At 41.5% G+C, this 13,867-nt stretch overlaps 1 protein-coding gene across 2 annotated transcripts; it reads right to left on the reverse strand.

Moving 5' to 3' along the window:
* Positions 1-2,257: 2,257 nt before the first annotated feature.
* On the reverse strand, positions 2,258-9,968 carry DDX20 (DEAD-box helicase 20). 2 transcript variants are annotated; one of them, XM_048826363.2, is made up of 11 exons: positions 9,755-9,968; positions 9,312-9,406; positions 8,411-8,579; positions 7,968-8,082; positions 7,703-7,845; positions 7,125-7,263; positions 6,544-6,602; positions 5,627-5,709; positions 4,716-4,821; positions 4,526-4,627; positions 2,258-3,652 (listed from the first exon to the last, which is right to left on the reverse strand). In XM_048826363.2, the coding sequence occupies exons 1-11, from the start codon at positions 9,945-9,947 to the stop codon at positions 2,499-2,501; spliced, it is 2,358 nt and encodes a 785-aa protein (XP_048682320.2). In that variant the 5' UTR covers positions 9,948-9,968; the 3' UTR covers positions 2,258-2,498. The 2 variants fall into 2 exon arrangements, with proteins under 2 accessions (XP_048682320.2, XP_048682319.2); XM_048826362.2 differs by having other exon boundaries at positions 5,627-5,705; positions 6,540-6,602.
* Positions 9,969-13,867: the final 3,899 nt, after the last annotated feature.

The following is a 13,867-nucleotide window of genomic DNA, read 5'->3' on the forward strand; positions in this document are numbered from 1 at the left end:
GAACACATGAAATGGAGAGACCTGCTGACACAGCCTTTGCAAGGGAACAGTAAGGCAGACAGCCCGGGATGCAGCCCAATTCTGCATCCTCCTTTCCAGCTCATTAGAACTGGAACAGAATTTATTGTTTTTAGAAACAAAAATCACATCATAGTCTTTTCAACTAATAAAAAAACACTCAGAATTGTGTTATTGCTATCGTGTTCATTTATCCTGATGTTACAGAGGAAAAAAATACCTATATAGCTCAACTGCCTTTTCTAAATTTTAACTAGTGTCATTCAATCAAAAGTTATACTGCACATATCAAGAATTCTTTGAAATATAAAGAGACATATTAAGGATGAAGAGTTCTCCTTGTGCATTGCTTTAAAAATGGCAGTTCTGATTCTGCAAGCTCTACACCTGCAGGATTCCCAAGCTCTACATAAATACAAACAATGGGCTCAATCCTGAATGTAAGAGGAAGAACAATCACAACTGATTTTACACAAAATCTCACCCCAAAAACTTCTAAGAGTTAACAGTAAAAACCCATGTCAACATGTCTCTCTCCTTAAAACAGTCTAATTAAAAGCTGCTAATTAGACAACCCCACTGTAAACATTGAGCAACAGTTATGGTTAAAAATTATTAAGCTTGTTAATTTTTCCACTTGCTGTGAACCCCAACACCCACTAGGTGACACTGTTGTTTCTTCTCACAAAAAAAAGAAGTGAAAGCAGAGAGCCTGAATTCACCAGCAGATAGGTGCTATTTTCATGTGCTATATTATCAATTTTGTCCAGTTACCGCAGACAAGTAGCAAATAGTCAAAGCTGAGATAAGAGCATTCACTTACTGGCATGCTCACGAATATAGGTTTGTAAAAGTGCTATATAGAACTATCCACTGCCAACAGGTCTGCCTCTCTACACATCACTTTGTCCAGACATCTCCTATGTCTTATGGTTAAAGAGCTTCACTGCACCATGAAGTATTCCCTGAAGCCTTTTAAGGAGCTTTGGATTGTTTAAGTAGTAAGGGGTGGAGTTTTGCTACAGAGCAAGGGCTTGAACATTGGCCTTTGCGCAAGTATTTTGTGACTGCTTAACATTAACATGAGGTCTGCAGTAACTTGGGAACGTGTGGCCATACAGCACGTTTCAACATGATTATTGCACCAAAGGTACAGCCATGCACAACACAGGACTTGCCTGCTGATGCCTGCTGGGTCTTCTACCTACATGTATCAAATATCAACGCTAGTTTTAAAGTAACAATGGATTGATATTACAGTGGATGACAAATTCACCATTTCTCAAAATGAACTGCAAGGTGGTGACACTGAACACCCTTCCATTTGAAGACTTCTACCCAAGCTTTGTGCACGTAGGAACAGCAAGCTTTCCCCCCAGGAAAGAATGTTAACTCATAGGTAGGAAGCAACCCTCCCACTAAAAGGACTTCAGGCTATGTCCTAGCATCTCCCAAGAACAGGATCAACTGTGGATGGCTGAGAAATTAACGCTTGTGAACTAGGAACCAGCCTGAGACCCAGATCACTTCACAGAGGACTCAGCACAAGGTTTCAGATGGTAATTTTCAAGCATCCTACTGAGGCTGGATTTGAATTAAGAAGCTAGAGTGGAAAGATTCTATATCCATTACCAATATCCTAAACCACCCAATCCCCCATTTTTTCCAGGCTTCAGACAGACAAAACAACATCAAGACCTAAATAAAGAATCCCAATTAGTTTCAGGGCTAATAGGTAATTTCATTTCTAATTAAAGTTTTCCCTTAAGCATGGCAAGTCTGATACTGCAGCATCCAGGGGGACAGACCAATTATGATAGCTGCGGGTTTTTTTTGTATATAATTAAAACCTCCTCTATCGCACAGCCTACCATACCTAGCTGTGGAAGTGTTATTTATACAGTTTTAATTAATTCAATTTAAATTAGCAATACATGTATTAATTGAGATAAGCAGGTTTTAATCTGCCATTATTAAATAGCACGAGCAGTTTTTGCTCTGCTTAAGAAGGCACTAAAACTGGAATGATAGCTGTGCCTGAAGAATAACTTCCGTAGGTCTTTTAATGACAACTGCAATCTCATCCATGGAATATCACAAAAACAAGGAATAGCACAGAAAATTAAAGATGACAGTATACTTTGCTGAGTTTGGTTTTTTTAAATGTGGTTTCTTACATCTAAAGTGTCCTTAATCTGATTCAGCATTTTTGTTCACTTACAAGATTGAAACTAACATCTAGCTGTACAAGACAAGTCATTTCTATTTATTGACAAATATCTGTTGCAATGCCAGTTCACTGAAATGCATATAAAACATTTACCCAGAAAGGGTTTTCTTGTAAAAAAACAAACAAACAAAAAAAAAACATTTTTACTTCAGTCTAAAAACAGACGTCTGTTTATTTTAAGTCAATTTCTGAGCTTAGATGATAGCTCTTGGTAAATCTCAGTCCTTTTGCAGTGAAGATTGCTCTCCCATCACCAATCACTCTTCAGCAGTTCCTGAAGATAGACAGAGTTGGCGTGATAAGCAGTCATCCAATTAAAATGCCTATGAAATTTCCTATAGTAAGAGTGAGAAGCGTAATAACTCTGCCATGTTCGGTAATAGGACTTCCAGTATTCTTCATAATTCTGAGTCTCATAGGAAAAGCCAGGAGAGCTCTCATCCTGAGGGCTGTATGAACAGTCTTCCTGGGCTCCTCTCTTTGGAGGACTGGGGGATTGTTGGTAGTGGCTTTTCTTACATCGTTTGGAATTTTGTTTCACCACCTTTTTTTTCACCCGACTGTGCTTTTGGATTTGTGGCATATGTTGGTGCTCCACTGGGCTCAGGGAGCAGCTTATGCTTTGGGAATAGTTTAGCGGAGCCTGATCTATAATAAGCACATCACTTCCTCCCTCTTGAGTATCTGAAGAGGCTTCAAGGTATGACTTGTTTTCCCCACTATGAGAGGAAGCTCTGGAACTGAATGAGTTACTATCACTATCAGTGTCCCCAAATGATACACACTCTGCTACTGAGTACATGGTCTCTTTCATCCCCTTCTTTTCGAAAGCACCATTTTTAGGGTGCTGGTACTGCTCTCCAGGGCCTGTGTAGCTTCTTATGATTTCAACCCTTTTCTCCAACCCTTCTTTAATGAAGTACTCATAGTCTTCAACAAACTCTGCAAAGCTCCATGGAACAGTAGGCTGTGGGTTCTTAAATGATGACAGGCAAGGAATTTTGGGGAGTGTATTTTTTAAGGTTTCCTTGTTCAGATGTTGACCAACATTTTGTTCAGTGGTTTTGCAAGCCGTTGCCATTTGATTTCTCTGTTGTGTGTTGAAGTTTAATGTCTTCGGACTCTTGCTAGTTTTTTCTGCATTTGCATGATCTGGGCAGCCTTTTAGTAGTTGCTTCTGTTTCGAAACCCTTCTTGGATTGGACATGGAAGAATTTTCACCTGAAACACTAGGATCACACTGAGGTATCTGAGCACAGCTATTTATGTGCGTGTGCTGCACTGACTCCTCTGGTCTTTTATGGGTCAAGATATGAGCATTCACTGAAGCATCTGCATGGGCAATAGCTGTGACCTCTACATCCCACTGGGCAAATTGCTCCACCAATCCAGTGGGTACAGGTTCTGCACAACAGAAAAAATCAGCCATTCAGTCAAAAGCAGCACAAGACTTCTTTCTTGATCCCGAGGAAACAAGTATGTTTTGCATGCTATATAACAAAATCCCAAATCATAACAGATTGTAAAGTGACAGTTGTCAAATTTGCTCTTTTTTCATAAATATTACCAGTATTTCTGGTGGAAGTTTTGTTTTTTTTTTAAAATACAATAGATGCATTTCTCTATTAGAATGCCATCATTCTTTTCATAATTATTCACGGTAAACTATACTTATTATTCAAAGGGCAACCTTAGAGAAGAGCAATAACTCAGGTCATTAGAAGATATATTTATGGCTAACAATGTCAAACGTAATACAGTATTATCTCTCTGCTACAGCATACATCCTAATTAAAAACATTGGTTTTAAGATATATTAAAAATGTTAAAAGGAGCATGGAAAGGAAAATGCAAAGCATTGTTAACAAGTAAATTCTGTTATTGGGGAAAAGTGATGTTAAATCCATTCAGATTTCCCAGTTCCTTTCTCTTCCACTCCACTATTGCACACATAAAGCCCACAAGACCTCAGCACTCCACTCTGCCGTTCCCATTGCCTTCTTATGAAAATCTATCCCTAAGTGTACACGCAGTTTTAATTTTGTATTGCTTTGTATAATTGCAGTGATTTTAAAATAAAGCTACAGGCCACCTAGTTAAGAGCTATTTATGTACGTTATCAGTACCAACACAAGACATTTAGCTATTAGACTTAGCATAGTATCTGTAGATTAAACCACAGTTCATGATGACCACCTGTAAATTCAACTGTCACATTAAAACCAAAAAAATAACCAAGAGAATATAATGCAGACATATTCAGGAGACAGACTGTACCTGGTAAAGGAAGAAGCTGAAGATTACATTTCTGTGCAATTTTCATCATCATATTCTCTTCCTCCCCACGGCAACAGTATGTCACAGCTAGGCCTAAGGTTCCTACAATACAGGGAGCGAGGGAAGAATTAGCTAGCCAGTTCCACATATGCACTGCTTCCAGCTACGCAACCCCACAACAGCGTTTTACCAAAGCGTCCAGCTCTGCCAATCCGATGCATGTATGTTTCCCAGTCCAAAGGCACATCCAGGTTGATAACAAGATTCACCTTCTCAGCATCAATTCCACGAGAAGTCTTGAGGAGAGGCAAAAAACAGAGGTAATGGTGACTAGTCATAAGAAATGCAGTTCATCTATCAATTCAGGAGGCCCTTCTGTAAATTCTATGTATTGCAATACACTGTACTGAAAACTATAATTTCCTGGCTTGCTTAGGTTAGCTAGAAATAAGCGTATAAACACTCTGCATTGAGATGTACAACTGGAGGATCATTTGTATTACTATGGAGGAAGAATAAGCAGATGTCTGGGTACCAAGGAAGCACATATGCTCCCAGCTTAGGAGAAATATACAGGACAGTAATATTTTTAGGTGGTAGAACTTCAAGCACTGAAGTATTGAATAACCTTGCCCTGTCTTTTCGTGTTTTTAAGTATAAAGAAAAAAATTGTACCATGGCCAATACTCATGTGCCACACACAGAAGAGATATTGCTACAGCTCTCCTCAAAACGTGAAAGAGGTGTTGTGTTGGGATCACATGAAGGAGAAAAGTAACCTCTGTTCCTCTGTACCACCACCAAAAGATAGACTTATTCCTTTGAAATTCAGATAGCCTCCCAGAGCCTAACTATGAAAAGGTAATTAAAAAGAAATAAGTATTTAAACTTTATGTTTTTAGAAAGACTTTGAAAATTAGTTTTCTTTTCTGAAGATGAAAACTGAGTGGCAGTTTGTGTGCTCCCCAGAGACAGAAAATTACTATTTTCAGATAAATGTTCTATAAATACTGCTAAGTCAGATCTATTTCCAAGTCAGCGCTACAGTACATGAATTTATGTTCTAGAGAACTACTTATCAGAAAGAAAAAAACAACTCACTAAGTCTGTGGAAATCAGGACTCTACAATGGAACTGCTTCAATTTAGCCATAGCATCAAGACGCTGGTTCTGATTCATACTTCCTGAAGAAACAATAATGAATATTTAGAAACTGAAAGAGTATTTAGGTTATTTAGCCTTGTGCTGCTCAAACCCAAGGAAAACAGGGCTCAGTAAATTCTACTCCTGAAAGCTAATGAAGTGGCATCCTTCCTTCAGGCACTAATTTTAAGGCATGTTGTATCTACACCAGGAAACAGAGATGACTGGAAAGTAGACAGATTTTAAAATATTATTAACAAAGTAGGGTATAAAATTAATCTCTTTTTAAGAGAGATTATCCCTTTCCCAAGTGTTATAATAACATGGAATGCAAATAAATTTGACTTACTAACTACCATAAAGATGCAAATATTCTTACAGCAAGGGGAGACAAAGAAAAAGGATTAGTGATAATTACAAAAATAAACAAAAAAGGATGGTTTTGTTATAATTGTGCTGAGCTTTATTTTATTGGCTTCTTATTCTTAATAAGTGCCCTAATACATCAAATAACTCCAGACACACACTTCTGAAAATTTCAGACGCAAGAGGACTTTCCTTTCCAAATACATCAATCTGTTACAGTACTCCAAAGCATAAACGGGATTCCCTACTACAGACTGGAAAACAAAATGAAGTAACTGAATCATCTAACCAATAACAAAAAAATAAAGTTAAGCAAATATTTAAAGATTCTCAGTGAACATGCAAGAAATATGAACGGTCAAACATTATCTGTAAATTATTCATATAAAGGCCCCCAAGTCCCCCGGCTATGTCCTGAATACTCCAATGGCAACATTTCTACTGTGACTTTAGGTCAGTTTTGTACAAAATTCCAACTAACAGAAGCAGTAAGTTCCAAATGCACTTGCCTGAAATGCACACAGCAGGAAAACCTTTGGATGTCAATATTTCAGCCAGGTGTTGAGCCCTAATACAACATAATTATATAAAGGTTGTAAATAAAATTACGTACTTCCCGGGTTTCTTCAAGATGACAGACTGAAGATGACTTAACAAGCTAAGCATCAGATCTGAACTTTCATGCCTTTACAGCCAAAGATTAAAATTCCAGCAGTTGTCTCAGCTGTTCATCTGGTTAAGTTAGATACAATGACACTTTGCAATTTTGAAACTGGTGGATCTTTCAGCTGAGACTTCAAAAATCAAGTGTGCACAGACATTAGTTCCCACAGCACTCACGTAAATGCAGAAATTGCCCTGATATCAAAATTCCCCCCTACCTCTATACACACTTAGTACTATGTACCACCCATTCAGGCTGCAGCCCTGCGTTCCAGAAACGGTAGCATTTCGGAGTTGAAATTTGCATGCAGGTTGTGTAATACTTTGGGCTCTTTACAAAAGGTGCTATAAAAATGGAATATATTATGCCCACTGTTCACAAACATCTGCAAACATCATATTGTTAGTTTTAAGAAGTTCTTGTTACCTGCTGTGCAGATTTGAGAAGACCAAGGCCTGATTAAATGGAATCTTACTGAAGAGCTCCTGCAAGTGCTGTGCCTTCTCCTCAAAAGTCTTATGAGGAAGTGAATGAGAATTCACAATTTTGTAATATTGCTTCAACCCTGTGCAAGAAATCAAAGCATGGTAAGGTTAACAGTACGAAAAATTCACAATGAATTGGTATTAAAAAGTTGATTCAAACATGTAGTAACTAGAACAAGAACATTAAAGAATAGGAAATATTAGTTAACCACTTATCACCACATGCTGAATTCGAATCTGGAAGGCTATTTTTCTTTAAAGTTTGGAATCTTTTCTTGAAGGCTTGGAAAAAAGATAACCCATAACAGAGAAAAAAACACTCTCTCATCATAGATACTTTGCCTAAGAAAAGTTGGGGTATAATCACTTTTTTGAACAAATCACGAAATAGAAGTGATAAACCAAGTATTTTGGAATGTTTTTTGTTTTTATTAATTATACTCGTAGCTGAATGTTAAATAAATTCAGATTTTATTTGCCTAAAAACATTGAAGTTATGGATGTGCAACTTATACATACCAATGAGACTTGGGTCAGTGGGGTTCAACCTCACAAAGGTAGGGTCTCTCATGTACCTGGTCAAAGCATTAGCCAATGATTCAGGGTAGGTAGCAGAAACAGCCAGCATCTGTTTGTTGGCTGGCAAAGAAGAATAAATCCAGCTAAGAGAAAGTAAGATATTGAAAGTGAATGTATCCAACATAATGCATGTTTTAGAGCTGAAAGATTCTGCATGTTAAAACTACTGCTAGGCATATGAGAGAAACATTAGTATTTTTCTTACTTGACTTGTTCCTGGAAGCTGCCTTCTTCCAGAAGCTTGTCCGCTTCATCAAGAATGAAAAGGCGGATACTGGCTGTATTCAGACAGTCCAATTCTATGAGCTGCTTTATTCGACCTACATGATGAGAGAAGTGAGACACTTGAGCCCCAAAAATATTTATGAAAAGAATCTGGTTGAGACAAGACCACTATCTGTTGCATATCAAAGACTTGTTACCTAACCCACTTATTTAATAAATCTTTTTTTAAAAGCATATTTAGACTAATCACTCACTAAAAATACTTCTCTGGTCTAATTTTCTTTTGCTTCAGGCTTTGAAACTGTCCTCTCTGACTGTGGGACAAGAATCAAGAATTCAAGAGTGCATTTATGTACCAAATATTGTATTGTTGAAAAGCGTATCACTGAATTGTGACTAAAGTACAGTGAAGTGTGCTCTTACCTGGAGAGCCTACAGCTATGTGACACTTTTTTAGTCTCATTTTGTCTTGGTTCAAAGGAGTCCCTCCAATGAAAACATGACATTCCATGCCCTCCATTTTGATTCCAATAGTTGTGATAACAGCATGAATCTGCACTGCAATTTCTCTTGTAGGAGCTAAGACCAGGATCTGAAATAAAGAATTGGGCTTTGAAGGCACAGTGACAGCTCAGTGGATTAGATGCAGTCTTTCACCTCTACATCACTGCTTTAACTACAGCTTAGGCGGCCAGTGACAAAGTTTTTACCATCAGCTGTTTCATGACTTGTGTAACACTCCTTGGAAGTCAAGTCCAGTTCTTACTGGACAGGTCCTCCCACCCCCCAAATCAATAAGTTGAGACTAAATTCCTACAGCCCCCGTAAAAGCTGCCCCTGAAGAGTAGATCTGAGGCATATTGATATGATGGCATAGGTGAAAGTCTACTATCACAGTCCATGATATACTTGTCCTAACAAAATATTTCTGTCACTGAGGTTGTTGAGCCAACAAGATACCTTTTTGTGCTTGCAAAGCCTAAAAATGATCAACAAGGGAGGCATGGGTGTTTCCCTTATCGTACCCGCATATTTATTTCATTATAATCTATCAAGCAATCTACTACTAACACAGATTACAAAATAAAACAGCAGCTCTGCAGCACTGCATTCTTACTAGGAGCTTCGGACATCAAGGCACTGAGATTTAACAGTAAAATACATGATTCATTCAAACGTAGACAACCACACAGCCCCTGATTAAATTGACCAATGTCCTGTCCTGCAACTAGGTGGTGACCTCTTTGGTTATTCAAATACCTTGGACAAGGACCTGGAGATGCTCCCAGGCTACTACAAACCACCACATCTTCAGGGCTCTCACCTGGGTTGCCGGGTTTTCCAGTATGAGGGAATCGAGGGCAATAGTCGAGAACACACAGGTTTTGCCAGTGCCAGATTTTGCCTGCACAATGAGATCTGAAAGGGTTTGAAGAGCCCAAGTCAGGCAGCAGCCAGAAGAGTGTCACCCAGGTGATGCAGTGTTATTAGGGGCTTCACAGACTCCCTGTGCACGAACAGGGGCCGAGTCTCTACCAATCGCTCCTTCCCTTGGGAAGCAAACCACAGGCCCCAGCTCCCCACCCCTCGGGGGGGGGGGCCCACCCGGGGGGGGGGCCCACCCGGGGGGGGCCCACCCGCTCCCGAACCCGACCCCTCGGCCCCCCCCCCAGCTCCCGAACCCGACCCCGACCCCGGGGAGAGGGGGGGCAGCTCCCGAACCCGCCCCGCCCCCTGCACCGCCGGCAGCCCCCCGCGCCCACTCACCCAGGCCGCAGCGCCCCAGCGGAATGGCCTTCAGCTGCACCGGCGAAGGCCTCAGGAACCCGGCGGCCTCCAGCCCCGCCAGCACCGGGGCCGACAGCAGCAGCGACCCGAAGTCCGCCGGGCCTCCGGGGATCAGCACGTCCCGCGTGCGAGGCCGGGTCTCGGCCGGAGCCCCGGCACGAGCCGCCATCATGGGAAGCGGGCGAGATTGGCAGCTCTCGCGAGAAGCCGCAAAGCGCCGCGAGGCCTTCTGGGGGGAAAACTTTATCAGCAGCCCCGCCGCGCGGACACGGCCACGGGCGGAAGGAACCATTGTGTGTTGGGGGGGGGGAGGAGGGGGCGGAAGGAACCATTGGGGTGATTTGGTGATAGACTCCTGGGGACTGAAAGCGGGGAGGCAGGGAGCTGGGGGGGAGGCAATTGGAGAGTGAGAAGGGGGGGCACCAGGGGGCTTCTATGAGGGGACACCAAAGGGAGCAGGAGACTGGGGGGGAGCATTGGGGCTCTGAGAGGTGGGGGCACCCCCCAACTTGCCCCCCCCACCCCACAGGGCACCCCCCAACTTGCCCAGCCAGTTGCTTTCCTTCATGAGCACCCCCCACCCCCCACAACTCTTGGCGCCACACTTAGCATGGGGTAGGACACATTCACCGGCCTTAATGCACCCCCAGGAGCCGGATGAAGGGGGATGCCCATCTCTTCGGGCACTGTTCTCTGCACTTGTAGGGGGGGATACTTGACGGGCCCTTGTTACTGTCTACCGCTAACCCCTAGGATTTTAATGTAGAGCGCCAAAGTGGGTGCGATAGCTCTGGATAGCTTGAAAGCTTCTCTCCCTCTCACCCATAGAAGTTGGTCCAATAAAAGATATGACCTCACCCACCTTGTCCCTCTAATATCCTGGGACCGACCTAGCTACAGCAACCCTGCATCCAACAATGTTCTTAATTTGTCCAGCGGAAGATCCAACTGGGCAGTACCTGCATAACGTGTAGATGGTTTCTTGTCAGCAGAGGGTGCTGTCACTGCACATATTGTGCTTCCTTTATTGATTTTGACATAAAGGTGTAGCTTAATCAAGTCTGTGTGTGTGTGACAGGATGGTATGGTGCACATAGATTTTCCCATGGGAGATGAGGGGGAAATTTGCTCTTGCTGCAAATTGTCACTACCTCAGATCTACAGACTTGGTTTGGGGCTGATTTATATTAAATTTGTGCAAGTGGAACTTACTGAATGGACATATACAGACTAATCAGGTCTAATAATCTATTGAGGTTAACCTTAAGAAGCCTCAGCATTTGAACTTTGAGTAACAAAGCATCAGAAATTTAGCATGCCAGTATATTACTACTCTTAATTTGTATTACAGTACACCTAGGGATCCCAACTGAAATTGTGCTAGGTGATGTACATACACTTAGTAACAGGCAGTCCCCGTTCCAAGGAGCTTCCAATCTAATTAAACAAGAGAGAAAGTATTAATATCCTCAGTTTATAGACAAAAAAGACAGACAAATTAAGTGATTTGTCCAACATCATCCAAAAAGTTCATGATAAAGTTACATACTGAACCCAGATCTCCCTGAGTCCCAGTCTGATACCTTAACCACAAAACCCTCCTTCCACTCAGTAAGTGCCTCAACTTCTACTTTTCTAGAAACACCAGGAAATATGAATTCCTTGCTAACAGACCTTTATTTATTCATTTATGTTTGTTAGCTTTTAGCATCTAGCTCAGCGACATGATTTAGTAGCATCCTTTATACGGAGCAGATTATAGAGCTCAAACAGAATCCCATTACATTTTGTTCCATATGATAAAAAGACACCGTCAGTAAACCAAACACTCACACCATTTATCTCACATTTGCTGCTCAGAAATTGCAGCCGCGTAGGTTTGAGCATAAAAAGTAACTCTCCACAACTGAAATTCCACAAACTGAAAAAACTCAATGTGGCCATGCAACTGACGTGATTAATTATACAATTTAGTAATGTGGCATGATCCTTCAAGGGTGAGGGTTGGGTTTGTTTTGCTCTTTATAAAAACTGGGTCTATTCATTATTGTCCACGGCTGGGTAATAAATAACTTGCCCTGTTTGGCATGCGGTTTACTGTAGACTGATATGCAAGGCAACCATAACTTCAACTGTGTGATTTATTAGGTGGGGAACTGTGCAGTAGCTTTAAAGGCAAGTAGGTGGAATTTAATTGATAGTGATTGTCTGTAGCAATGTGCCACATCCAATGTTATCAACTATTGCAGCAATTCCCATTGTTCTCCGTTGGTAGACATGTCAGACTGGACATCCAGCAGTTCTGGTTTTTATTTAATTTTAAATGACTTGGAGTTTTCAATATATAAACCTACAGGTAAAGTCCTGGCCCCACTGAAATCAATGGGGGGAAAAAATCACATTGATTTCAATGGAGCCAGGATTTCACCTACAGACTGAACACAGGGGAAGGAAGGAAGGAAGGAAGGGGGATAGAGTGGTGGTTCCTGGGGTGCATGTGTCTGTGTGGGATACATTCATTCTGGTTCTCTGAGACTATTATTGCCTCTTGGATCTTTGAAAGTGACTTTTCACATCCCCATCTACTATTTTAATCTCATAACTGATGCAAGATTGAAGATTCCTTCCCCTAGATATCTTTGAAGTTGTAGTACATCTGATAACATTCACTCCTTCCTCCTTCTCCTCTCTCTCCCAGCTGATGTTCCAGCACTCTCTTTTCCTTCATTAACGCATTTTCTCCATCTTCCATCTCCCTCGGGTACCTTAGTATCTGATTCTGCTTACCAGGGCTTTTTTTTTTTTAAACAAAACGAAATCATAACTTTGCTTTAGCATGTGGCTGTGTGATAACTTTAGACCTTCCTGCCTTCTCTGCATTTCAGAGCTTTCTTTACAAAGAAACTCTGAGCTCCTTTATGTGTACAGAACTTTGTACCAACTTTCTTCACACATCTTAAGTCCCAGATGCAAGCATGTTCTTTGTATTTGTACACATAGCTCACCTAATACACAAAAGAGCTTTTAGGTCTTCTAGTCCATTCATAGCATTTATGTACTACAGTGATGGGCATACTCCAAATACCACAGATAGGTTTTACCACCTACAAAATGTGTAGCTGAGTTCTCTATGAACTCTGCAGTTCTTCCATAGTTAGATATCTTAGACAAGTATAAATGAGTACTATCTGGGTGATCACTGTATGTTTGCAAAACCATCTCGAACTATTAGGGATTAGGACAGAAGGCAGATTATCCCACATCTGCCCACTGCAAGGTTTCTTGCCCCTTCTTCTGAAGCATTGGGTGCTCGTCACTGTCAGAGACAGATACTGGATTGACAGATCCCAGGTCTGATCCTGTCTGGCAAGTCCTAGGTTCCTATGTTTCTGTTTCTGCAGCAGGTTCCAGTTTGGTACTTTATGCAGACAGCATAATAAATGAATATAGATATTTGGCACTGAAGAAAAAGGGAAATTCAGTTTGGAACGATGGGAGCTGAGACGAACCCCATTGATTCAGTACCCGATGCAGCAGAGCTCTTGGCAGAATCACTGCCTCTGGGAAAAGGAGTCCCAATATAGATGTCTGTATGAAAATTTGTCTCTGCACCCAGTTGCAGAGGAAATAATCACACACAGATGGAAACTTGCAATGGGAGCAGGAGAAAACAGAACCACCATGGCTCACATGAGCTACTGCAGTTTTGGTATATGTGATATTCTTCGAGGTGTCTTTGGAACCAGCCTGGCACGGCTGCAAGCTGCCTAGCCAAGACTGTTAAAGGAGCTGATTTCTTTTTGAAAATGGGATCCCAAGAAGAAACTGGCTGCATCTCAGGATGAACAGCAACCCCAATTCCTTCCGACTAATTTCTTTGGAGCGCCCGGCAATTATTTCCTCCCAGCTGAAGTGATGAGGTTGCAGTTGCAGCAGTTCCCAGTATTGCTACTTTCCCACTGTGCATGACATACGTATGTACACAGATAAAAGCATCTGTGAGAAAGTGATCCTTAATGTGCAGCCAGTTGTCCCTCAGAACCCATGCAGCCGTTCACATGCAACTGGTGTTTGTTTTAGGGATAGCACCTT

Source organism: Caretta caretta, chromosome 21, assembly GCF_965140235.1.
Source record: "Caretta caretta isolate rCarCar2 chromosome 21, rCarCar1.hap1, whole genome shotgun sequence".
NCBI classification, from domain to species: Eukaryota; Metazoa; Chordata; order Testudines; family Cheloniidae; genus Caretta; species Caretta caretta.